At 41.7% G+C, this 26,629-nt stretch overlaps 1 protein-coding gene across 2 annotated transcripts in view; it reads left to right on the top strand.

The window, feature by feature from the left end:
• Positions 1–8,486: 8,486 nt before the first annotated feature.
• The window catches only part of EDIL3 (EGF like and discoidin domains 3), a 424,305-nt gene continuing 406,162 nt past the window's right edge, over positions 8,487–26,629 (top strand). Inside the window, exon 1 of one of the 2 annotated variants that reach the window (XM_084832084.1) lies at positions 8,487–9,177. In XM_084832084.1, the coding sequence (XP_084688210.1) occupies positions 9,111–9,177 (67 nt within the window). In that variant the 5' untranslated portion in view covers positions 8,487–9,110. The remainder of the gene's footprint in view (positions 9,178–26,629) is intronic. The other variant, XM_084832085.1, reaches the window with a different exon arrangement.

Genomic DNA, 26,629 nt, shown 5'->3' with positions numbered 1-26,629 from the left:
ACCAATTCCCTCTTCCCACCGCAGCCTCCTGTACTATCTCCCACACTGTTCTAGAGGGTCCTCCAGCCCCCCAGAGTAGATTTTTTGAGGGGAACAGGGGGTTGCAAGGGAAAGGAGAAATAGGCAAATATTGCCTCCCCCACTTCTGCTGGAGGGAGCATCATATGAATGGAACGCTGCTCATGGGATCCAACCCACTGTATTCATAGACTGGAAACCCAAAGAGAATCTTGATATTCTACCATCGGAGATGAAGCAATATTCTATATTACCTTTTTTGTGAGATCCTAGAATAGTCTCCCCAAAGAGGGTTGCCTGGCAGCTATCTTGATGTCATTTCAGGGCCAGGAGAAGAGTTGTTTCCCCTAGGCATTTTAACAGTGAATTTTATCTCCAGTGATTAGTTTTTATGCTGCTCTGCTATCTGCTGTTTTAGATTTTATTAGTTGTTGTTGCTTTATTGTATACACTAGTGTTTTTATTTTTGTATTACAGAATGCTTAGATTTACTGTAAATCTGTTCTGGGAATTTTGTTTATTTTTTGAAGGGAAGGGTATAAATATCTTAAAATATATAAATAATATTAAGTACCTACAAATGGTTGAGCAACTTGGTTGAGCACATATCGTTGAGCAACTTGGCTAATTATTCCATCAGCCAGTTGCCACTGCATCTCTGAATGAAGCCATACTTTGTTGGGGAAGGCAGGCAAGAAACTGAAAATGTTGAAATGCAATGTTGAATTAGGGCTTCATCACAAGGAGCTTTTATACTGAGATTGAGATTGCTCCTTCATGGAAGTTTGCAGGCTCTTGACATGACGCCGTGACCCTACAGTAACCCTCCTGCACTAAATGCCCTTTGTTCTGTTTTTAAACAAATCACAGATAATAAGCTATCAAATTGCAGCATTGTCTTCTGCTTCAGTTTCCGCCGTGAAAAGAGTTAAAGCAGCAAGAAGAGGAGCAAGATCAATGAAAGATCATGGAAGATTCAGTTATGGGGAGAAGGCGTGGGGGAGGAAGCACATGTAAGGGGAGTCAGTGTGGTGATCCTCCATTTAAAATGGAAGCAGAATGCCTATTTTAAATGCAGGAATTTAGGCTGGTATAGAGATCCCCTCTCTCTCTCTCAAGGATTAATTTCAGTAAAGGAGTTGAGGCTCAAGCCCTGTCTGGATTTTGCACCTTCTTACCCCAAAGCACCACTCTAATTCTAGATATGTAAGGGACATATATGGTTTCTCATTTTGTGCATATGCTAGCTAAAGAGTTCATTCACTGTTCCTTTTCTGTATACCTTACGAATTTCCCAGTTTTGAAAGGGGTGGATCCTTATTCAACACGTCCTGATTTTATGCCGTAAAACAGAACAAGACACTTTACAATCTGAGGAAGCCAGTTATCTAGTTTTGTTAAGCCCTAATTTTCATCTTTATGGAGGAAAAAAATCAGAAGTTTATTGTTGTTGTTCAGTCGTTCAGTCGTGTCCGACTCTTCGTGACCCCATGGACCATAGCACGCCAGGCCTTCCTGTCCTGCGCTCTCTCCCGGAGTGTGCTCAAGTTCATATTCATTGCATCCGTGATGCTATCTAGCCATCTCATCCTCTGCCGTCCCCTTCTCCTTTGGCCTTCAGTCTTTCCCAGCATCAGGGTCTTTTCCAGGGAGTTTTCTCTTCACATTAGGTGGCCAAAATATTGGAGCTTCAGCTTCATTATCTGTCCTTCCAATGAGCACTCAGGGTTGATTTCCTTTAGGATGGACTGATTTGACCTCCTTGCAGTCCAGGGCACTCGTAAGAGTCTTCTCCAGCACCACAGATCGAAAGCATCAATTCTTCGGCGCTCAGCCTTCCTTATAGTCCAGCTCTCACAGCCATACATTACTACTGGGAAAACCATAGCTTTGATTAGGCGGACCTTTGTCGGCAAGGTGATGTCTCTGCTTCTTACTATGCTGTCTAGGTTGGCCATAGCTTTCTTTCCAGGAGCAAGCGTCTTTTAATTTCATGGCTACAGTCACCGTCTGTGGTGATCTTGGAGCCCAAGAAAGTAAAATCTGTCACTGCTTCCATTTCTTCCCCTTCTATATGCCAGGAAGTGATGGGGCCAGATGCCATGATCTTCGTTTTTTTAATGTTGAGTTTCAAACCAGCTTTTGCACTCTCCTCTTTCACCCTCAACAAGAGGCTCTTTAGATCCTCTTCGCTTTCTGCCATTAGGGTGGTATCGTCTGCATATCGGAGGTTGTTGATAATTCTACCAGCAATCTTAATTCCGACCTCTGATTCATCCAACCCGGCATTTCTCATGATGTACTCTGCATATAAGTTAAATAAGCAGGGTGACAGTATGCAGCCTTGTCGTACTCCTTTCCCAATTTTGAACCAATCGGTTGTTCCATGTCTGGTTCTTACTGTTGCTTCTTGACAGGTTTCTCAGGAGACAGGTAAGGTGGTCTGGTACTCCCATCACTTTAAGAATTTGCCACAGTTTGTTGTGATCCACACAATCAAAGGCTTTAGCGTAGTCAATGAAGCAGAAATAGACGTTTTTCTGGAATTCTCTTGCTTTCTCCATGATGCAGCGAATGTTGGCGATTTGATCTCTAGTTCCTCTGCCTCTTCTAAACCCAGCTTGTACTTCCGGTAGTTCTCGGTTCGCATACTGCTGAAGCCTAGCTTGTAGGATTTTGAGCATCACCTTGCTGGCATGTGAAATGAGCGCAATTGTGCAGTAGTTTGAACACTCTTTGGCGTTGCCCTTCTTTGGAATTGGAATGTAAACTGACCTTTTCCAGTCTTGTGGCCACTGTTGAGTGTTCCAGATTTGTTGGCATATTGAATGCAGCACTTTAACAGCATCATCTTTTAGGATTTTAAATAGCTCGGCTGGAATACTGTCATCTCCGCTAGCTTTGTTGTTAGTCATGCTTCCTAAGGCCCACTTGACTTCACTCTCGAGGATGTCCGGCTCAAGTTCAGTGACCGCACTATCATGGCTATCAGGGACATTCAGATCTTTCCTGTATAGTTCTTCTGTGTATTCTTGCCACCTCTTCTTCATCTCATCTGCTTCTGTTAGGTCCCTGCCTTCTTTGTCCTTGATCATGCCCGTCTTTGCACAAAACGTTCCCTTGAGATCTCCAATTTTCTTGAAGAGATCTCTAGTCTTTCCCATTCTGTTGTTTTCCTCGATTTCTTTGCATTGTTCATTTAAGAAGGCCTTCTTGTCTCTCCTTGCTATTCTCTGGAACTCTGCGTTCAGTTGGGTATATCTTCCCCTTTCTCCCTTGCTTTTTGCTTCCCTTCTTTCCTCAGCTACTTGTAAAGCCTCATCAGACAGCCACTTTGCTTTCTTGCATTTCTTTTTCTTTGGGATGGATTTCGTTGCTGCCTCCTGAACAATGTTACGGACCTCCGTCCATAGTTCCTCAGGCACTCTGTCTATCAGGTCTAATCCCTGAAATCTATTCCTCACCTCCACTGTATATTCATCAGGGATATGATTTAGGTCATACCTGAACGGTTTAGTGGTTTTCCCGACATTCTTCAATTTAAGACGAAATTTTGCAAGAAGCAGCTCATTATCTGAGCCACAGTCAGCTCCAGGTCTTGTTTTTACTGACTGTATGGAGCTTCTCCATCTTTGGCTGCAAAGGACATAATCAATCTGATTTCGATATTCACCATCTGGTGATGTCCATGTGTAGAGTCGCCTCTTGTGCTGTTGGAAAAGAGTGTTTGCTATGATCAGCATGTTCTCTTGGCAAAACTCTATTAGCTTTTGTCCTGCTTCATTTTGTACACCAAGGCCATGCCTGCCTGTTATCCTGGTGATTTCTTGATTTCCTACTTTAGCATTCCAACCCCCTATGATGCAGAGGACATCTTTTTTGGGTGTTAGTTCTCGAAGGTGTTGTAGGTCTTCATAGAACCGATCAACCTCAGCTTCTTCATCCTCAGTGGTTGGGGCATAGACTTGAATTACTGTGATGTTGAATGGTTTGCCTTGGATTCATACTGAGATCATTCTATCATTTTTAAGATTGTACCCCAGTACTGCTTTTCCCACCCTTTTGTTGACTATGAGTGCTACTCCATTTCTTCTAAGGGATTCTTGCCCACAATAGTAGATAAGATGGTCACCTGAATTAAATTCGCCCATGCCTGTCCATTTTAGTTCGCTGATTCCCAAGATGTCGATGTTCAATCTTGCCATCTCATGTTTGACCACCTCCAGCTTACCTTGATTCATTGATCTGACATTCCAGGTTCCTCAACAATATTGTTCTTTACAGCATCGGATTTTCTTTTCACCACCAGACACATCCACAGCTGAGTGTCCTTTCGGGTTTGGCCCAGCCGCTTCACTCTTTCTGGCGCTACTTGGAAATACCCTCTGCTCTTCCCCAGTAGCATATTGGACACCTTCCGACCTGAGGGGCTCATCTTCCGGCGTCATATCTTTTAGCCTTGTGATACGTTCCATGGGGTTTTCTTGGCAAGAATACTGGAGTGGGTTGCCATTTCCTTCTCCAGTGGACCACATTTTGTCAGAACTCTCTGCCATGACCTGTCCGTCTTGGGTGGCCCTGCACGGCATAGCTTATGGCTTCACTGAGTTACGCAAGCCCCTTCGCCACAACAAGGCAGTGATCCATGAAGGGGTAGAAGTTTATAGGTATATGAATAAGTGAAGGATAAAGTCAGTGTCTGTATAAATGGGCTTGTGCTAAATACTAATGCAAAAATTGATAGATGGGCAGGGTGGGTGAAAACATACATGTGTGAGAGAGCACTCATGCACCAGGTTTGTGTCAGTGGCTTTAAACCACTCATATTAAACAAACAACTAATCCTCAGCATTAGACCCTTCTGACCCCATATTTCATTACACTAGCCAGCAGCAGCAATGTGATTTACAAATGATGTTATTCTAGGTTTCCTTGGCAAATCCCATTATAAGTGACTGCAATGCATCCACCCCACTTCTTCCTACATTTATATTCTGAAGTCATGTTCCTATCTAAAGCTCTTATGTGGGTGTGTACTACTACTCCGAGAAGCCCACCAGAGAGGTAGCTGCATTTTAGTGATGGATGGAGTGATTGCTGTATATATAGAGTGTGTAAAGTGATCTGGGATTCTAGAGAGGAAATGCACTGTATAAATGTAAGTTATTACTTGGGTGGTTTCATCTCCTTTGAACAGATAAAAAGGACATGCCCCACATTATAAATCTCTCCCCCAACTATCTAATGGGATACAATTAAATAAAAAATAAAATGCCAGAGACAAGATATTCCCCAGTGGTGAGATAGGAGTGTAAAGTAGTATAGAATGGTTTTTGAGTAAAAGAAAAAAAAGAAAGAAAAGAAAAACCTCTAGAAGACTTTGTAGCATTAAAAGATAGGCTAAAAACAACAACCTGGAAACAATCATGAACTGTCAAACAAAAGAGTCAGTGACTGTAAATAGATCTTCCCCATCTCTGCTTTTGTCCTGGTGTCTTTCTACACCAGTTTTATAATAGCTTCAGCTCTTCAATAATTAAACGTATTATGTTATTACCCCAAGTAATATACATAAAATATGCACTGAAAATGTAGACAGAAAAAATCTATCACCTAAATGTACTTAAGCATGTCAATCTTATAACATTTGAATGCACCATTTTGTGCTCTCTCAGCAGAATTAGAAAAATTGCTTCATGGTACAATGTAATCTGAAAGCATTCAGATTCAAGGAAAACATTCACATAGTCAAGTACTCTGCTCTATTGTATATTCTTTTCCTAAAGTGATCTGTTCTTGAACTGCATTCATTTTTGAATTGTGGGTTTCTCCCAATAGTGCAGCAAATAAAAGGAAAATTCCTTCGCTGATGATGAACTCGACTCCTACAACTCTGGAATATTTTCAGTTCTCTGCAGTTCCTGGACATCCTTTGCTTGACTCTTAACTCCAACAGCCACCCACATCCTGGTTTTAGGGCATAATTAGAGATGGGCTAAACCAATAATGCAAATTTTGTTGGTGCTCTTTACACAAGTATGAATGGCTTATCTTTCTGGTTATAATATAACACATGTGGAAACTGATAGAATGCCCCTCTTTTTGCACATTCTACATGTGTGAGGATTGAGGAGATCGCATTACTCATTCCAGAATCCAAGATTAGTGTTCATGTGACCTATCTGCACAGGACAGTCACTGCATAAACAAAGAAGAATTCAAGAAGACAACATCTTGTTGAAATATGTTTTTGGAACTAAGCCAGCCAAGCTAGGATTTGGAGGGGAATGAAATGGCACAATCAAACTGGACTTTTGTGAATTCAGGCCATTATTAATTATACCCATCAAATCCTCATACAACTTACACAGGAATAGTAGAATATTTTTTTTATCCATATGGTCTGGGAGATGTGTTCCACCCACATTCCACCCAGTTTCCTGTCCCCTTCCTCCCCAAAAGTCAGGCAGTATTCTGTGACCACTGAGGGTGCTCAGTCCTCAATGAAGTGAATGAACTGATTTTGCTTCCCCTCTTTACTCCCCCCTCCCCCACATGTTTTGTACTTGTGCAAGGTTTTGGGTTCTGCTAAGGCTGCTGAAACCTCCCTTTTGTTCATAGATGGTGCAATTTTGCCTACAGAAGGGACTGACACTCAGAGAACTGAGTTTGCTACTTAGTGTGTGTGTGTGTGTGTATGTATATGTATATGTGTATATACATATATATATATATATATATATATACACATACACACACACATAAACAGGAATGAAATTACACAGGCTGACATTTTTCAAAGAGACATGAAAAAAATGGGCACCCAGTAATTTCAGATGAACAGGAATTGTATGGGCCCTTTAAATGTTATTCTAGCCACAGAATCATGAGTAATGGCTGAATGACTGGGTCCCAACATGGGATCAGCTCCCTACTAGGAGGAAATGCTTATTCTTAATAATTATTTCTAAACTGAGGGTTCTAATCCCTGATTTCTAGACTGAGGTGTGAAGACTGTGGATTTGGGGTAGTAAAGGATCTTTTCAAATGGAGGATTTTGGCTAAACCATAGTTGATCCAATAAAAGATGTATTCCAGACCACTATGGATCCCTTCCATCATTCTCTGGGACAAACAAGACTATCATGAAACAAAAAAAATGAGCACAATTAAATTAATATTTCACTTCTCGGATTTCTGAGGTGAGCCTTGCCACTGAGTCCCCAAGACTGTTTTATGGCTCAGATTAAACCCTGCTTCTTACGGGAAAAAAAAGTCCTCTTCAACATCACATGGCACATGCTTTAAAAAGAGGAGCTTATAGCTGGCTGAGAAAATGGAGATGTTTCACCCTTCAAAGGCAGCACACAATTTAAATGAGAATTATACCCCTATAGCTGTTAGGTCTATGGATTTACTATTTTGTTTTTTAAACAATGGAATTTCAGTTCCCTCTTTTTTTAATTTCAGGGAAAGGCTACATTCTGTCAGTCTTGATTATATGGTATGTATGTCTAGCTATCTCTCTTTCATTTACTCAAAGACCTTCCCTTCCAACTCACAAAGGTAAAGAAGGTTAGAGCCAGGAGCCTGAGATTTATATGCCTTCATCTCCTGTGTATCTGAGAACTTCTCTTCCAACATGCTAACATGGCTACTTCTGGAACATGGTAGCACACATTTGTTTATTTCAAAAAAGTATATAGCTACCGCATATAAGAATGGCATTCTCTAAACTTAATCAAATTGTGTGTGCATGTGTGTAGAACCAGGCTTGTGTGCAATACTCTTCTTTCCGGTTAGGTGTCTCTCCTTTACCTGAAAGATAATGAAAAAGATGAGCTAATCAGAGACCAACATTTGCCCAAAGCATTTGTGTGATTAAATTTCACACAAATTTGAAATATAGCTAAGTCCCAGAATTCACTGGGAGTTGTGAATTATGAAAAGGAAGGCGGTTGTGTCATGTATTAGTTAAGAGCATTAGCTTCAACCCCAGTTCAAACCTCAGCCCAGCCATCAATTCACTAGATGGTCTGGAGCTATTACCTCGCTCAACATCAACTCTGTCTACAACAACAACAACAACAACAACAACAACAACAACAGATGTTGCTGTCATATTTTGATTTTGAGGGCTACTTCAAAAGAACAACTCATTCTTAAATTGTTATTAATTGTTATTAATGTCATGCTAGCAGCATTTGCTTGAGGATATTATTTTCCTCCGTTCAGAGTTCCAATGTCCCCAGCTTTGTTCACTGGCCCACAACGGTAGACCTCCACGAGTCGATATATACAAATCCATATATTTTGCCTTTCAGTTCAAGCCATCTGCCCCCCTTCGCCCTCCCGCCTCACAGAGACAAAAGACGAGCCAATCGGAGGGCAGGGTGTGTCCGTGGTCCTTTCTGCTTCTTTCCGCCAGAAGCAGCAGCGACGGCTCGAGTGGAGGGAGGAGTGGAGAGGGAAGAAGAAGAGATCAGAGCGGAGGAGGAGAGGGTGGTTCTCTCCTCAGACAGACGCACGCCGCCTCTGTTTGTATACAGTGCGCCTTCCAGCCGGCACAGCTTTTCCTCTCTCGCGCTGTCTCTGTCTTCATTGTTCTCTTCCCTGCAGCAGCGGCAGGAGGGGCAGCCAGCACCGACCCGCGACCGACGGAGGGGAAGAAAAGGGGCTCTCCTCGCTTTTCTCCCTGCCCGCCTCACACGCACACCCCTACCTAGCGCATCCCCCGGAGCAGGCGCTTTTCTCGCGAGCAATGATTGACTCGTGGCAGCGCTTAAGACTGTGAGCTGCTCTCGGGTCTCCTAGGATATCCTTGTCATTAGGCGAGACGCAGAACTCGTCAGAGAGAAAGAAGAAAGGAAGGAAGGAAGGAAAGAAAGAAAGAAAGAAAGAAAGAAAGAGAAAAGAGACGGGGAGAGAGTATTCCCCCTCCTGATCTGTAGGGAAAGGACAATTTATTTCGTTTTTAAAACTGATCGTCACCGAGTGGCCAGGTAGAAGGATCGCGTCTCTTCTGCACACGCAACTCCTCGCGTCCCCTCTCTCCACCTTCTTGGGGTCGTCCCTTGGGGGATCAAAGGATCATGAGCCGCTGGGTGGCCGCTTGGTTTCTGCTGTGCTTTAGTCTCGGACCCCCGTCGTTCGCCAAAGGTGAGCAGGGGACCTGGAGGGTTTGGTGGCCGCGGTGCAGGAGATGAAAGGGACCGGGATGCCCGACGAGGGGGTGGGGGAGAGGGGGTGCCTTACGGGTCGAGGGAACAGCGGCAGTGAGGTGGATCTCCCCATCTTATTTTTAAAGTCATGGCAAAGTCGGCAGAAAAGTGAATTAATGCGGACAGTCTTGAACGCGGGGTGGGGGGGGGGATGGAAGCTAGGCGGATAGAAGGACGTGCGTTACTGGACGCTGTGAATAATCCAGAGCTGCCTGGACGAGGGTGTTTTCTTGTATGTATTTATTTGCTTTAATCAGATTATGTGTCATCTATCCGCAGACATGTTGCATTTAGCAATGGACGCTTCATAAATGCAGGGAGGGCTTCGGTGTAATCCAGATAAGCGGACTGGCAAGACTGAATAATAATACATCCATCAGAAGAAAAGGAAAAAGAAAGGGAAAAACCAACCAAAACCCAAAGCTGCTATCTTTTTCCTAGTCCCTACCCGGGGAGGCGGGGGGGAGAGAGATCCGATAAAGCACTGAACAGTTTGCAGATGCAGTCGTGGGCTTCGATAATGAACGCTCCCCCTCCCTTCTATCCTCCCTCTTGTCTCTAAATAGGACAGCCTCAGTCTGAAAGGTGCAGTGATGGAGGAAGAAAGGGAGGGGGGACTTCATGGCCCTCTGAATTTATCGGATGAACCGTGGGGATAGGATATAGAAAGATTAGACAGATGCATCTGTATCTGCAATGGGTAAGCAGATGGATAGGAGAAGAAACAGATAAATACATCAGATTTACACAGATTAGATTATTTAAATGTATTGATTTCTTAACCCAGATATAGAGGAAGGACAGTCAGGTAACTTATGAATGTATTCATTCTATGCCTTGGAAAAGATGCCTTCTTCCCCATGTGTTTGCAAAAGTTGGGAGACTCGTCTTCCTGAGATAAGGGAATCATTAAAGAACGAGGCTTTGTCAGGCTGTGTGTGTGTGTGTGTGTGTGTGTGCAGGGAGAGATCCAGTAACTGAAAAGCAAAACTGCTACTCTAGGGATTGGCATTTTTAAGTTTGGTCCAGCCTTGAAACAACTGGTACTGTCTAGGGCCGGGGGAGTTGTGATTCTTCCCTCCCCTTCAAGGCGCTGGAGGAGAGGGTAAAATGCCTTATCACTGCTCGGCTTCCCAGACAGATCTGTGCTGGTTGAGGAACTATTTTATATATATCCCCCTCCCCATTTTCCCAAAGGAGCCTCTCATCTTTCGCTTCATGACAGAGACTTGCTCCTGTGAGTTTTCTCGTAGAAAAGCCAAGGCTGGGAAGAGGGTGAAACACCTTGTCTTCCAAGCGTCTAGCTCAGAGGATAGATTTTTCGATACAGATATACCAAGCTCATTCTCAAGAGGGGGCGGAGAGCGGGCGAGTGTATGTTGGCCAAAACTCCCCTTCAAAATAAAATATGGGGGGGGGGAAACAGACCGTCCCCTCCCCCCTCTCCAACATAAGGTGCACTCAGAATATGTGGGCTATTTAGATTATGGGAGAGGAGGATGTGATATGAAAGAAGGGGGCAATTCTTTGCCAGTTGAGAGGCGCTTCGTGGTGGGAAAGCAACCCCGTGGCTTAATGGAAGCTGGTGTTTGACGGAGCTGGAGCGAGCGAGACGAGTTGGGGACGTCTGGTTAAGTAGGGGAGGGCGGGACGGTGGGGAGGGAAAGCCCTCCTGTTGGCGGGAAGATTCTCTCGCCTTCTGTTACCTCTGCTGACGAGAGCCGCCCCTTCTCTTTGATCCCCCTCGCGCACCAGGGGCCAGGCGCGAGCGCGGGGATGAAGCGGGCGAGGGGGGAGGGGAGGAAATCTCCGCCTCAGAGCGGGCGAAAAAGCGCGCGCGGGGTGGTGTGAACTGAGCAGAGCAAGGGCGCTCACCAGAGCCCCTGCCCGCCTGGTGAGGGGGTGCCGCCGCCGCCGCAGCCATCCAGCCACCGCCCGCCGGCGGCGTCCTATTGCGAGAGCTCCGTGCTGCGGCCATCCACCCACATTTCCCTCCTCTGCTTCTGGGCAGCTGGTGATGCTCGTGTTCCTCCATCAATCTCAGCCCCCTTAGTTCTCTTTCACCTACACATCCCGATGCACATCTTGGCGGATGTCTGGCGCATGTCGACCATCCCGTATATTTATTATTGGTAGTATTCGGAGAAAACTCTGAGATCTCACGGTGAATTCTGTCAGTCAGGACTCAGCCTTCACGCACGCGCGTGTGTGTGTGTCCCAAATGGGTACATAGATAGGAATACTGAGGCATCCACACATTCATCTGGAATTATCAGCATTCCTGTGTGAATGTTGATATCTGCAGTCTATCTTTATATCTGGAGTTTCAGCAAATTCTGGAGAGTCACTGTAGCACATTTTGTTTCCTTTATATACAGCTAAGTGATTTTTGGCTTAATGGGGACCATGATAATAAACTCTTTGGGGAGATGAGTCCGGTGGACTGGTTCATCTCAAAATGGCAATTGGCCTTGTGGAAATGTATTAATGTATTAATTCTGTATTAATTCTGTATTAATAATGTATTAATTCAAAGCAATACCCCTTGAACATCCATTATCAGGTTTTGTTGTTGTCATTGCTGCTCTTGTGTATGAGTCTTGCAAAATACTATGTATAGTCAGGAGGGTAATACTTGATAAGAGATGCAACCAGTGTTAAAATCCCTTCAAAAATAATTGAAACTCCACAGTTCTGGAGATAGTTGGGTATTGCCAAGCTTATTCCTCTTTTGGCACAATCTTATTCCGGTTTGCTCAGAAGTATGTCCCACTGAGTTCGATGAAACTTGTTCCCAAGCATTGCAGCCTATGTTGAGGAAAGACTTATTCCCTGAGGTTACTCCCTCACTCATGCATATGAGTGCCCACAGTCCAATGCAATGCATTGATTAATCAATGCAATGATGTCTGGGTCTACAAATCCTTTTGAGAAAGGTTCATGACACAGTGCTCCAAAAGTGTTATTATCAAGAAATTGGCAATTTAGGAACTAAAACACACATACCCAATCCTGTCTACTGCTCAGGATGAGACAAGTCCAGTATGCAGGTGGTGATAGCTTTATCAGTCCCAGATTGTCCCTATTTCCTCAGGGACAAAGAAATGGCAGCTTTATATAGCAATAAGCACACACACACACCCGGACCCAAGCCATATCATTGTGCCATTTCATTTGTAAGCAAAAGCTTCTTAGTATAAGCATTGTAATTATGTGTGAGCTCAACTAACTCTTAATCTTTTGATTTATGAACTTTCAAGTAACAAGACTATATTTAATGACGTTAGGTCCTTTTAGGGTTAATTATTGGAAATCTTGGAGTCAGTATCTTTGGTGTAACATACACATTTCCCCAAGTCTGCATCTGCCTAACATTTCATTTACATGTGCATTGATTTTTCCCTAATTTATCTTTCCTTTTGTTTCAAAATTAAACTAATATATCAGTCCAACTGAAATATTTATTACTTCTTGCATTATTCTGGGCTCCTCTTCAGACCCAGTTTTTTCTATGCACATATGCAGCAAACATATGATATCTTTGCGGTCTGTTTTCATCGAGTTTGAACTGTTAAGCAAAATGAATTATGGTGAGAAAAGTAATAAACCAAACAAGAAAAATCTATATCTATATAACAGACCTGAAGCTTCCCACTGTGTTTAATGAGACCAAGTTAAGTATGCACAGAATTTTAGCCTTAGCTTTAAATGTTGCTTTTAAATTTATTTTTCAGGCAGATTTTCATAGTTAGTGTTTATGAACTATCAGTATTTGGAGTTTATTGGTTATATGTATGTTTACCAAAGAAAGATCTCATTCTCCTCTTAAGGATTTTGGTAGCATAGTTGTGGAAAAACAGTGCTAGAGCGCATGGGAAACAGATCCATTGCCAGGCATGGTTCATATAAGTACAGGGTATGATGGGCTGCTTAATTGATCAGAAGTTCCTTATATCTTTGGTTTCCCCAGTAATGATACTTGGCTCTGATGTTCTGATACTCCATTAGTAATCCATCTAGCACTTGTGTAATGAAATTTGGGAGGTTAGTAGTAGAACAATAAACATTCAAATGGACTGTGCTTTGTTGAGAATGAGCTTCTGTTGATTAATTGTACTCATGTTATAACCATCAGCACAGATCATGCAGATACACATATTGGAAAAAAGTCAAATCCCTAATCATGTGGTTTGGTATGAGTTAAAGTGCATTATTTCTATGACCCCAAAGTACATGCAAAAATGATGCCAACAGTACTTTGTCCAGCAACCACTTATTTCCAAATTACAAGTGATGTAAGTGATTGTACAAGTGACGTAAGTGATTGTACAAGTGATCAGGCAAGAACCTGATTCTTCCTGCTCAAGTTAAATATAAGTAAGTTTAGATATTAGCAAGACAATGGAACAGTCATATTGATAAAATGTATTATGTAACTACCAGATTGCCTACTACTGTCCCTTATGTTTGGTCATACTTCCTTATCTTTCCTCACTGCAGAGTTTCCATGGACAAGGCATCTAGTATTTGGTTATGGTGATAAAGACTGCATGTATGTTATGATGCAAACTACATCACAGGCCATAGCTCATTGGTGGAGAATATGATTTATATTAATGCCATGCTGAAAATTTCTCCATTTTTTTTTTACCATTCTCATTCAATTTGATAGAAGAGGAATTGCTTTCAAAAAGAATTTTAATGGTGAAGACATTTCAGTGAAGTTCTCATGTGTTGGGTTTGGGTTTCTTAGGCTTACCTTACTTAGAAGGTGGCTGAGGAGTAAGCACAAATGTCCTGTTTTTCATTGTACAATAATCTCTCTGGCTGCCAGTAGCCTCCTCAGCTTCCTACACTTCAATTAAAGCACCATGAGGTAATTCCTCTCATAGGGCTTTTTCAGATCAGGACATGCAGGCAGCCTGGGAGGCTAGCTGTGGTTAGGTAAGCTCAAAACCACCAGAAAAATAAATTATAATACATCCTGAATGAGGCAGAACAATGGAAGCCTCTTTCATGGGGGAGAAAACTTTCAGGAAATTGGAGGACAGATTTTGGCATAGCATTAACTCCACCTCATCACTGGAATTTGACACAAGACTGCCCCCACCTGCATTGCAGTGGATGCAAATTGGGGACCAGCTTGCCAAGATAACTGATGCCGTTGCAGCACAAAATCCCCCAAAACCCTTACCAAAAAAGAAAGAAGCTGTGCTACAAGCCCTGCCAATGGGGAGCCCTGCCTGGGAGAAACTGTTGAGAATTTCTCCTCCCCTTGGAGAAATTCAGTGAAATTGTCTCCCAGATTGTTCTGCCCACAAATAAAGTGGAGAATTTCAAGTGGCAATTTGCACACACCTCTAAGTTATATGCATAAAGTCCCAGATTCATTCCCCAGCATCACCAGTTAAGGAATCTCAAATAGAATTCACTCTTTCTGGCGCTACTTGGAAATACCCTCTGCTCTTCCCCAGTAGTATATTGGACACCTTCCGACCTGAGGGGCTCATCTTCCAGCGTCATATCTTTTAGCCTTGTGATACGTTCCATGGGGTTTTCTTGGCAAGAATACTGGAGTGGGTTGCCATTTCCTTCTCCAGTGGACCACATTTTGTCAGAACTCTCTGCCATGACCTGTCCGTCTTGGGTGGCCCTGCACGGCATAGCTTATGGCTTCACTGAGTTACGCAAGCCCCTTCGCCACAACAAGGCAGTGATCCATGAAGGGGACGGATTACAAACAGTTAAAAGACTAAAATGCCACATGAACAGTTAAAAATATAAAATGCAATACAAATATGATCATAGTTAATAGGTGTTAATATCCTGCATGAAGTTGTCTAATCCACCTTTGAAGTCAACTAAGCCAATGGCCATTGCATCATGTTATGGCACAACTTGTGGATGCAAATAATGCTAGGTATAGATTTACACAGACTGGAATCCTCTCACTGCTTTTATTGGCAAAACTGTATGACTTGGCTTCATACAATATATGAGGAGTGTGCTGTACACTCTTTTATACAAGCAAGGTTGACACAGCATCATATCTGTCAAATAAAATACATCTTAGTAAATGAGGGGTGGTTTACCTCCTACATACATACATACTACCTACATACCCCACCAGTATGTAGGCTTGGGTCCATGCATCCTCCCACCAAATGCAGAATATCATGTGTGATTGGCTCTGCATGCACATATGTCCTATATGCCTCATATACACTTCATACATACACTGGGAAGACCATAACAAAATAACTAAAATTTAATTAACATTTTCCTATAATTAATTAACTAAAATTAAAAGTTTCTCTTTCTTGGGTAGCACTTATACAGCAAAGCAATAGATCTTGAACACTAATATGGAAAAAAATGATCATATTCCATAAAATAAAATTTGCAACTCAGTGAGGGAATATGTCTGTTTTAGAATCAAATGACTGAGGTATAACATGAATGTACACTGTACTAGTTCATTAGGCTGCAGTCATACAGGCCCTGGCAGGGCATCCCAAGGGCCAAGGATTTGTTGGATGTCCCCCTTGGAAGGCAGAGACAGAGATCCCAACTTGGATGCCCCTTCCTACTCCCCACAGAAACCCCCACAGCCATTCCCTTTCTGATGTCAACAGAGGGAGAAAGAGGGTGGGCCAGGGGTAGACCATGGATATACAGCCCTGTGCCCCCAGTCCACAACCAGAATGTGGGGGAGAATTAACTATACTGGCCCTGGAGCTGACATATTTCATTTCCATCCCATTATTTCAATGGGAGGGAAAGAGTTAAAGAAAGATAAAACACACCCAGAAAAAGAATGGAAGGGGGAAAATGCCATTCCTCCCTCCATATGCCCTGCCAGTGTGAGCCCAGCAGGGCTCTGGATACTCTGGTGGCTCTGACATCAGAACAACCTCCCCTAACCAGCAGGATTGTTCTGTTTAAACCTTTGCGAAAATGGAAATTGTACAAGCATATAGAACATCATTTCTTTGCACTTCTTACATTCCAGTTCATCTGAACATGTGTTGTTTGTCTCATAGATCAATGGTAGGGCATGTGTTTTGCAGGCAGGTGTTCCCAAATTCAGACTGTGTCATCTTCTGTTAAAAGGATATCAGGTAGCAGGGCTGGACGATTCCTTAGACTGGGACCATAGAGAGCTATGTCAGAGTAGACAGTGCTGAATGATATGGACCAACTGACTTATAATTATAAAGCAGCTTCATATGTTCATATAATGCCTGGTAATTGAGTACCATATAATTATAGAGAATTCAGGAGTGAGGAGGAAATAGCTGTGCTGTTGGCTAAGGAGAGATTTTGACAGTCTTTGATTTCTTCCACAACACAGTGATAGCTGTAGCCAATATGGAAGAAAATAGATCAGAACATTGTATTTCACCAATTAAATGAACATATGATAATGGACAGAGGACAAGATCTTCAAACATAAGTATTTTCCCAAGTTGTCATCTTATCCTCTTTGATAGGTACTGCTGCTACTCAGTCTCATTAAACAACTGTTTTGTTTAATCCATGCTCCCAGTCTGGTCTCTTGATCATTATAGTTCTGTAATGCATACTGTTAAATCTCTTTACCAGGTACTTTGTCTATAGTTATACTTTGCAGGATCTGGCAAGAGTTCTGAGAGCAGTTCAATGCGTATTGTTTCACTTCATGTTTTCCCAGTGAGTTTCCCCTCTTTAATAAAAGAAGTAGAATTAAATAATCAGCATGTATTTAAGTTTTTGGAGGCCCTTGGGAAAAATTCCACCACTGAAGAAGTGCATAAAATGAAAGATATCTATACTGCAGAAGAAAATCGTCTATTGGTAGACAGGAAAGGTGAGATGACCAAGTAGTTCATTTCCAATTTAGTTTTGTGTGATCTTTGTAGGTGACAGCTTTCAGCTATTATTTCTTTAGCTGTCTCTTTTATGACTCATGTTCTGACCCAGATGTCATTATACAGAATGATGTCCTGGTTATCCATGTTGCTTCAGGCTAAATGTGTGACTGCTTTTCATAATGTCTTTGTATTTTCTAGGTGCATTCTCATCTAGCCTTTTTTAACCTTTCAACTTTATCCACCAGGTTGCTGTCTAACATGGGTGGTTGTTCCCAGTAAATGTCTGTGTTCTAATTTAATAGTTTTATATTAATCCTGTAAAGCAATTTACAAATTATATCACAGTTAAGTATGATGCATAGTACACATAGAATCATAGAATAGTATAGTAGAGTTGGAAGAGGCCGATAAGACCGTCGAATCCAACATACATAGAAGTACGTTCACCCTTAGGGTTGCCACTTATGCAGTGCCAAAAAAGAGGAAATGTATCACCAAAAAGGAGGACAAAAGAGGGCAGAGATTTGCATAGAATTTGCATACGTTAATTTATACACATAGATGAACATTTAGAAATAATTACTATAATATAAATAAGAATACAATCTTGCCATAGTGGGGAAGACTGACCAAGTGATGTGTGTGCCTGGTCAATCTGCTGTCCAGCTGCTAACTGTTGATGGACAACTTTAAGGTCTCTGCTTTTCCTTCTTATTTTTAAACTGGACTTGGACTGGACAGCCTTTCAGATAAAGGACACCTTCAAATAGAGGAGTGTCCTCTGTAAAACAGGGCACATGCCTACCCTAGACCATAAAGCAGTGTTATTGACACAGCTCTACTGAAAGGAGAATAACAGACTTTTCAATAATATAATCAACAAAAAGGCAACAAATCTGATATTTCCTGAGTCACAAAACCCTCCATTTCCCAAACCTTTCATCCAGTAAACCACTCCCTTCCATCCCCAGTAATTATAGTTGATTTTAAATGGTGAATCAAATTTAACGCAATGGGAAAATAAAATAAAAGAAGCAAATGAAAAGGATAAAAAATAAAGAAACAGGGGCAGGGAGAAAGAGAACCAGAAGCATGACCAATAGCTTTAACATGGCTTCCTTTTGTGAGCAAAGGGCAGTGGAAAGGGAGGAGCTTGACTATGAGGCTTGAGCTTGCTCATTCTCATAACAGCAAACCATGGTTTGTATTGGCCCAGTCTTCATTCTTTACCTTCCCTATTCTGCTTCCCTCTTTATGCAATTGGTGATTATGCTGACCTTTAAAATGGATGCACGTTTAAGGTTGGGAGCAGACTTGCTGCTGTGATCCCATGTCCTCCACCCCAACAGTTTCATTGAATATCTAGATTCATGGTTTATCTGGAACTATTGTATTCATTTGGTCTAACATGAAATGTCACTGGACTCTAAAATCAGACCAATTTTAAACTTTAATGTAGGCTTTTCATCACAAAAATAGGCTTTGTTATTTAAAATAAATTGGACAAAATAAGTCATTTTACTGAAGCATTTCCAGATTTAAAGAATTAATAAATGGAGATGTGCAATAAGAAATCTTGGCTTATCTTGATTTTGGCATTTGCCATCTGGAGCTACATACTCTGAATAAAGGCATCTCTACACCAGCCTAAGATCCTGCATTTAAAATGGGGCTTTCTGCTTCCATTTTAAATGCAGGATCACCACTGACTCCCTTTACATGTGCTTCCTTCCCACCACCCTTCTCCCCGTATCTGAGTCTTCCATTATCTTTCATTGATCTCGCTCCTCTTCTTGCTGCTTTAACTCTTTTCACAAAGAAACTGAAGTGGAACACAACGTGTGTGTATGTGTAATTTAATAGCTCATTATCTGCAATCCATTTAAAAATGGAACAAAGGGCATTTAGTGCAGGAGGCTGAGAGCAGGGTCACGGCGTCATGTAAAGAGCTCACAAACTTCCATGAAGGAGCAATCTTAATCACAGGATAAAAGCTCCATGTGATGAATCCCTGTGTCAAGCTAATCTGTGCTGATGATGTTCTGTGAATACCATATTCTTAAACTAGGAAGCTGGGCTAGGTAGTCTTGTGTTATGGAGCTTTGAATCTGCCACTATAGATTTTGACATGAATATAGAAATGATATGAAATGTCTTAAGTTGTAAGGAAAATTTAGAACATGAATCTTAAATGAACTTCACTTCAGGCTTTCTTAATTGCCAAAATAAAAAAATAAGGTATTCTGCATTTGACCCATGTGCTTATTCTTCCCTCTGTAGAAGTTTTTTGCAATCCATATATCAACCTAGCATTGTAGGGACAGTACATATCCTTTTCGGTTGCACAAAAAGAAGAAGAACCCCAACAACTCTTGCCTGCTACACTTGCAATCTAAGCTTGGAAGAAGGAAGGTCAGTCACAGGCAGGCTACTTTTGCTTAGGTTCAACAAAGTGTTTTAGGGGAGTCATAGCTATCTGACTTTTCAGACACATGCCTGGTGGTAATAAGGTAGAGAAAAAAAGAGATGCATGCTAAAGATGTCATTAAAAGCTCACTTTATTCTTATGCGTTGTTAGTGTGGCTGGTAATAAAGATCATGAAGTATAGTTTGGACGCTTAATAAGCCAGAACCTGGAGACTCATCTAATGAGAAAGTCTTACAGGAACTCAACATCCAGGTTCACAACATTCTTGCATGCATTCTCACTTCAGCATTCATTTTAATTCTAGTGCCTAACTCACAGTAGAAATGGAAGGAGGAGGGAGAACAATTTGCATTTTTGTCCTTTTCTGTGCTCTGTGGAATATCCATTAATTATTGTTGAATTGGCAACTAGGGGACAGAATTTCTTTTTAATAACATTGACTTTCAGGTACAGTTCATTGTTACAAGAATGTCTGAGGGCACTGGCAGGTTCATAATCTGGCAGCGCTCGTGTTGAAATGCCATTTCTATGAACTGAAATGGCACCAGTGTTAACGATCACCTCCAGATGAGGGTTGTCCATGCATTTTCTGCAATGTGCACAATAAAGTAAGCCTAAAGTACCACTGTGACTGTACAAGTCATGGCATCTATGTATACAGCTCCTGCCTGGATGCACCACACTACACAAATGTTGTTTCCACTTTCTACATGTGCACTGACTGCCAACCGCCCCATTCAGATCAGACCCAAGTCATTCACTTGCTTCTCTCTCTTTGTGTGTGTATGTATTTGTACGGGATGCCAGCAAGTATGGACCAGGTGTCAGGGCTGGCCCTACCATTAGGCAGACTGAGGTGGCTTTGATTTGGGATGTCATAGAAGGACAACAAATTGTTAGTTTAATTTGTTGTGGAAGTGGTAGTAGCAGCAGCATTTTTATAGCCAGAGAAGGGGAAACATGCTTGAGGGATTTTCTGCTGAGTGCCAAAATAACCCTGCTAGATTTGGGTTCTATACAGCTTGATGGGTGGGGGTACTACTATTTGCTGCCTCAAGCAACAAAATATCTTGGCCTGGCCCTGTTGGTAGTCATTGTCACCTTCTGATTGTCCATCTAGTTTGGGTTTTGTTTTGTGCTTTGCCAATTCAGTTCAAAACGTGGGAAACAATGAATTTACACCTGGCAAAGGTGCATTCACACCCATTTACTAATCCAGAGGAAATTCATTTACATTGAGAAATAGACATAGTAAAAGCAGGACAGCAACAGCCTGTTACATCATACTTTCCTTACCAGTTTAAAAGAAAATACAAAGGAAAAGGAGCAGCAGCTTGTGCAGGGATTATAATGATACAAAGGAGTATTTTTAACTACAGCAAGTTCTTACTATTATCTGTAGAGTGATACAGTTATATGTAATCAATCCCATGCTTATGGGTGAACTCTTTGTCCCAGTCAATACCTTTATTAACAGGAATGCAATACATTATAAAAAATATGTGTCCAATAGAAACACACTTTTGTTTTGCATTCAGTGTCTTTCACAGGTTTTGTTCTTTTTCTTTTGGTATCCATCATTTATAGCTGTTCCTATGGCAAATCTGAGAGGGCTTCTTCCCCTTTGGTGCCTTCTAGTATAAATGGTAAAAAGTTGATTGGAGATTATCCATGTGGCCACTGTAGTGTGTGTGGGAACTGCACCGCTCTTAAGCTATTTAAAAATCTGTTTTCTAATCAGTATCGTTATATCAAGGAATTTGTGAAGTGTAATACTATACTAACAGAGTAATTTCTGCTGTCAGATGTCCATGTAATCTGTTATATGTTAGTATGACCTCTAGAGCTGTCAGAAATCTAGAAGACATATACCAAAGAGCATCTTTTAAAAAATTACAGTAATCAAGGCAAATGGCTGGAAGATAGAGAAGATGTGTAGAGGAAGAGACAATAATGTCTCTAAGAAAGGAAACAATTATATTAAAACACAGCTAATTCAAAATGAGTGCGAAAAATAATTGATATACTGTCATTAGTCACCTAGCAATCCCAGCCAAATGTAATTGATGTCTTTAAAATCTTCTTCAGTAGGGATTTTGTCAAGGTTGTAGCCAAGGTTGGCATTCTTTTCTGTTTATTTTGGCCTCCTGTCAAGACTGGGGAAGGCCATGGCAAACCACCCCGCTATAGTCTGCCATGAAAACACCAGTGCAAGCGGCGTCCCTCTAGGGGTCAGTAATGACCTGGTGCTTGCACAAGAGGAACCTTTCCTTTACTTTCCAGGATTAATGCTAGCACTTTTTTCCCTACTTACCTTTTTTTGATGGAGGAAATAGAAGAACTCTATGTCTTGCCTTTCAATAGCTCACATTATAGTAGTCTCCACCCACACAAATGAAGCAAAAGCTTTCAAATAGTTTTGAAAATAATTAGCATTGTAGTGCCTAATGGAAGGGTATTAGGATCGGCTACAATCAGAATTTCAATTAGAATGAGAAGCCTATGCAAAAAGTATCTTGTTGTGACAATTTGTGAAACTGTTCAGTGCCATCCCATGACAGTTTATAATATTTATTGATTTGATTTGTACCCTGCCTTTCTACCAAGAAAAATGGCACTCAAGGTGGCTTACATTCATAAATAAAACCTGATTAAAATAATAATAAAACTAATGTTGGCAGAAGGGCAACAGAGAGGGAGTCAACCTAGCTTCCCTTGGCAGGGAGTTTGACAGCCTGGAAGCAGCCACCAAGAAGGCCCTTTCTCACATTTTCACCAAATGTGCCTCTGAAGGTGGTGGTCTCAAAAGAAGGGCCTCTCCAGACAATCTGAAGACCTGGGCAGGTTCATATGGGAGAAGGCGGTCTTCCAGGTAGCCTGGTCCTAAACTCTATAGGGCTTCATAGATCATAACTAGCACTTTGAATTCTGCCCAGAAACAGGCCGGTAGCCAGTGAAGCTGTTGTAACAAGGGAGTCACATTCTCCCTGTAATATAGGTGAAGCCATTACTTATTTCCCCTTGGTACATTATTTTATACACCTTTATTGACTCACTGACTCATATCTGACTCTTGTAATTGCAAGATCACAATTCCTTCTCAAATTGAGAGTATATTAGGGAATGGCTGCTGTTAAGTGTTGGTTGTATTTATTTATTATTGTATTTATTTATTATTGCATTTATAGCCTGCCTTTTTTTACTCTTGCAAGGAACCCAAGGCAGCCAGCATGGTCCTCCTCCTCTCCATTTTACCCTCACAACAACCCTGTGAGGTAGGTTAGGCTGAGAGTCTGTGACTGGCTCAAAGTCACCCAGTGAGCTGCATGGCTGAGTGGAGACTAGAACCCAGATATCCCAAGTTCCAGTCCAACACTCTAACCACCACACCACACTGGCTCTAAAAGTTAAACATTTGGTTGAAAGATTTTCTCTAAATTTCAGCTACTTAGAGGCAAATTTTTAAAGCTACCATTACATCTTGAAGTTGCCTTATACTGAGTCAGACCATATATACTCAGCAGTTCTCCAAGGTCTCATGGGGCCAAGCTACACCTTCAAAAATAACATTAGGAAAACATCACCATAACTCTTTTATTTTCAGTGTTTTATCCCAGTATTGCAAAGCACATTTTGAATCTACTGAGTAATCTTAACTCTATGTTGAGGCTCCTGAGAGGCTGACTAGGGATACTGGAGAAATCCAAAATGGATTCAAATGAGTCTTGATTGTTCTGTGATTTCCTCAACTTTAAAAATTTTATTTGCCAAAGCAGCAACTTCCTTATGAATTTAATATGGGTGTGTGTGTGGGGGGGGGGCATGCAGTATTGTGCTTACCGGTAACATAGTGAGTGGTGTGGGTGTTCTTTTTTTCAATTTAAATCCTAGTCTGCTGTAATGTCTTCTGTGTTGGTGAACTTCCTGGAATTCCATAAAAGGGCTCCAGTTCCTCTCATGGCTATTCCAGAAAGCTTCCTGGGAGGTTGCCTGCAGGGAAGGGTTGCCTGCACAGAGGGAAAGTGCCCACTGGTAGCATCCTTGCCTTCAGTCTTATACACACTTACCTGAGAGTAACTGTCATTGAAATTAGTAGGACTTACTTTTGAGTAGCTATGCACAGACTTGAGCTGTAAGTCAAACTAGTTGCTAAGTTTGGCTAAGGTAAAATTAGTTTAACTAAGATAAATTAGTTAACCATCCCCAATGCTTCTCTGAGATCCCACTGAACACAGCAATGCTTACTTCTGAATAAACACATCAGCTGTAAGACTCTCTCTCTCTCTCTCTCTCTCTCTCTCTCTCTCTCGGTAAGGGCGCACAGGGACATCTTGTCTTTCCCAACAAACCTTGTGCTTTACTGCTCCAGTCCTCAAAGTGTTTAGAATCCAGTGTCAGTTCTAACTGCAACAGGATGCCCATCAACATTAAAAGAGGGAGTTGGGCTGAACTGACTTGTAGATTGTATTGAAACATGTGGCTTCATAAATACACCTGACCCTTTACTTTCCTGGGAGTAAGTGCCATTGAATTCAGTGGACTTGCTTCTGAGTAGGCTTGCATAGGAGTGCACTGTAAGTCTGCTTGGAGTAGCAGTCATAAGATCCCACATCCCCTTCAATGCATGTACTTGGAACCTCCCCTCCCGCTGACTTCAGCAAAAGAGTTTTTATCTATGACAGGAGGAATGTCATCCTTAACCCCTGCCTGCTTCTCTCTTTTGCTCACCAGTTTGATGGATGGGGGGCTATTCAAAATGCTTTTCCCCCTCCCTGAATAAATTCATCATGCAGAGCTTAGCATGGCCATTTTTAAATATTTTATTTTAAGGAGTTGCTTTAGATAAGGCACTAATGCTTGGGTAGGAAAGGGGGTCTCCAATGCTTCTAAATCAGAAAGAAACCTTAAAGGCAATTTGCTTTCAATGAGATTTCCCTCTCTCCTTGAAAAGAGCAGGCACAGGCAAACTTGACCATTTATCAATGGAAGGGTGGACCAGAAAACCGGGACCAGACTAAATACAATCCTGATATCCCTATGGAGGAAAGAACAGAACACAAACAGAAGGGATTTAACAAAATTCCTAGTTAGAGTGAGCAGTCATTCATGCCCACTCCACTGCTATTGGCTGTCCCACATAATGGCTAAGAAAAAAATCCTAAACACAAAGAATGAGAACGTAAAGTTAAAACACATTAGAGAATATATTACATTCCCACAGTGGTGAAATGGAAGATATACTGCTAGATCAGTAATGTTAGAAAATGAGAACTGTGATGCAACTATAATGGCATACAAAGAATGTCCTGTGCCCCAACAGTAATGGCTACTGTTTTAAAATGTCAGAAATTCCAAGTGTAGATTCTGCCATTTCCCAGCTATCTTCCTGGACAGCCTTTAACTAGAGAATGAGATACTAGTGACTCCATGTGTTCAGACACTGAGTTATACTCTCTGTGCATCTCACATTTCTGCTGTTTTCAGAAACATTTTGAATATCAGCACTGCAAACTTGCAACTTCAAACCCATTTCAACCACTCCTCTCCTTTCTGTCTTTTAAAACCTTGATACAAGCCAAGGAGGACTCAAAATATAATGCTAGAATTATCTCTTTCCTTGGAATATTTCCTCTGTCATTCTTTTCTTCCAGTTTATTCTTCATGTACAACTCTTCCACTTTTCAGACTTTTTAAATTTTGTTTCCTCATATCCTTGCCTCAGTCTTACCCCTCCTCTTCTCCCAGATTGTGAGTTTGTCTTCTGTTATTCTTGTTCCATTTTTCTTTGAGGCCAACGCACACACAATAGGTTTGATCTGGATTTAGTCATACTTCAAGTAGACCTACTGAAATCAGTGGGACTTAAATTAGTCATGACTAACTTAAATCCCATTGATTTCAATGGGTCTACTCTTAGTATGACTAAATGTGGGTCCACCCCAAGGGAAATTGCTTCCTTCCTCCATGATCTCTGGAAGATCAGTAAGATGGTGCCATTTGTCTCTGCCCTGTCCAGTTTTCAAGCGCAGCACCATTCCACATGGTAGAGGAAAATATATCACTGCTGCCATGTTGATCCAGCCTTATACACCAGCGCTCACTATAAGAGAGCCTGTTCCTCAGTCAGAATGTTAAATGGTTGAACCGTTGCCCATTTAAAATAGAAACGTGAAAGGCAAACTAATGATTTACACTGGGTGAGGAGTGTGAATCCCAAGGGCCCACATAGCCCTTGGCCTAATTTCATGCAGTTGGGAGGAGCCCAGATAAAGAGAAGGCAGGTGGGAGGGAATAATGGAGGAAGTTGAAATAGACAGAGCCATCGAAGGGAGGGAGGAAGCTCTCTGTGAGTGATCAGTTCAAACCTTTGGCAAGAGCAATCTGCTCCTCGCATAGCAGTGAGGTAGGCAGGAAGGAAAAAGCGGGGGTGGAAGAAAGAGAGAGAGGAAAAGGGTGTCCACATCCACTTTTGACTCCAGCCCCACCCACCACTGCCATGAACCCCACAATAGAATACCTCCACAGGAATGTGGCCCTCCCAGAAAAAAAGGTTCCCCACCCTTGATTTAAAACATCGCATGACAAGTTTTAAACATCACATGAGCCTGTTTAGTCATAGTTACTCAGAACAAAAACAGAATAAAATGTTATACAATATTTTAAAAGAAGCACATATTATGAAGAAGAATGACACAATGGCTCTAAGAATGCAGTGAGTCTTCTGAATGGACATCAGAATATATTGTATTGTCTACCTGAAAAGCCGTAAGAACTCAGGAACGCTTTGTTGCTGATGCCTAACACTTTCCTCCCAATTCCCATAAACATCTGTACTGGAATTCTTCACTGAATAACTTAGGGTATATTGTGGCAGTTCCCATCCACCAAAATAGAAGTTCGTAGCAATAGTTTGTGAGAATCCCTCTAACTTCATTAAAGGATGTCTGGGTTTGTTCTTTTCACATGTATTGACAGTTCCTGAATAACCATAGGAATAAATTTAATAAATAAATATACTAAGGGGGGGCAGAGGGTGTGGCCTGTGGACTTCATTAAGCCCACCATTAAGAATGACAGCAAGCTGAACTATACTTTTAAAAAGTCAAGAA

The sequence above is a fragment of the Heloderma suspectum genome, chromosome 2 (assembly GCF_057233095.1).
Source record: "Heloderma suspectum isolate Gila_16-S chromosome 2, 16-S_ref, whole genome shotgun sequence".
In the NCBI taxonomy this organism is placed as follows: domain Eukaryota; kingdom Metazoa; phylum Chordata; class Lepidosauria; order Squamata; family Helodermatidae; genus Heloderma; species Heloderma suspectum.
The sequence above is the reverse complement of the archived record's forward strand: the minus strand, read 5'-3'. Positions and strand labels throughout refer to the sequence as shown.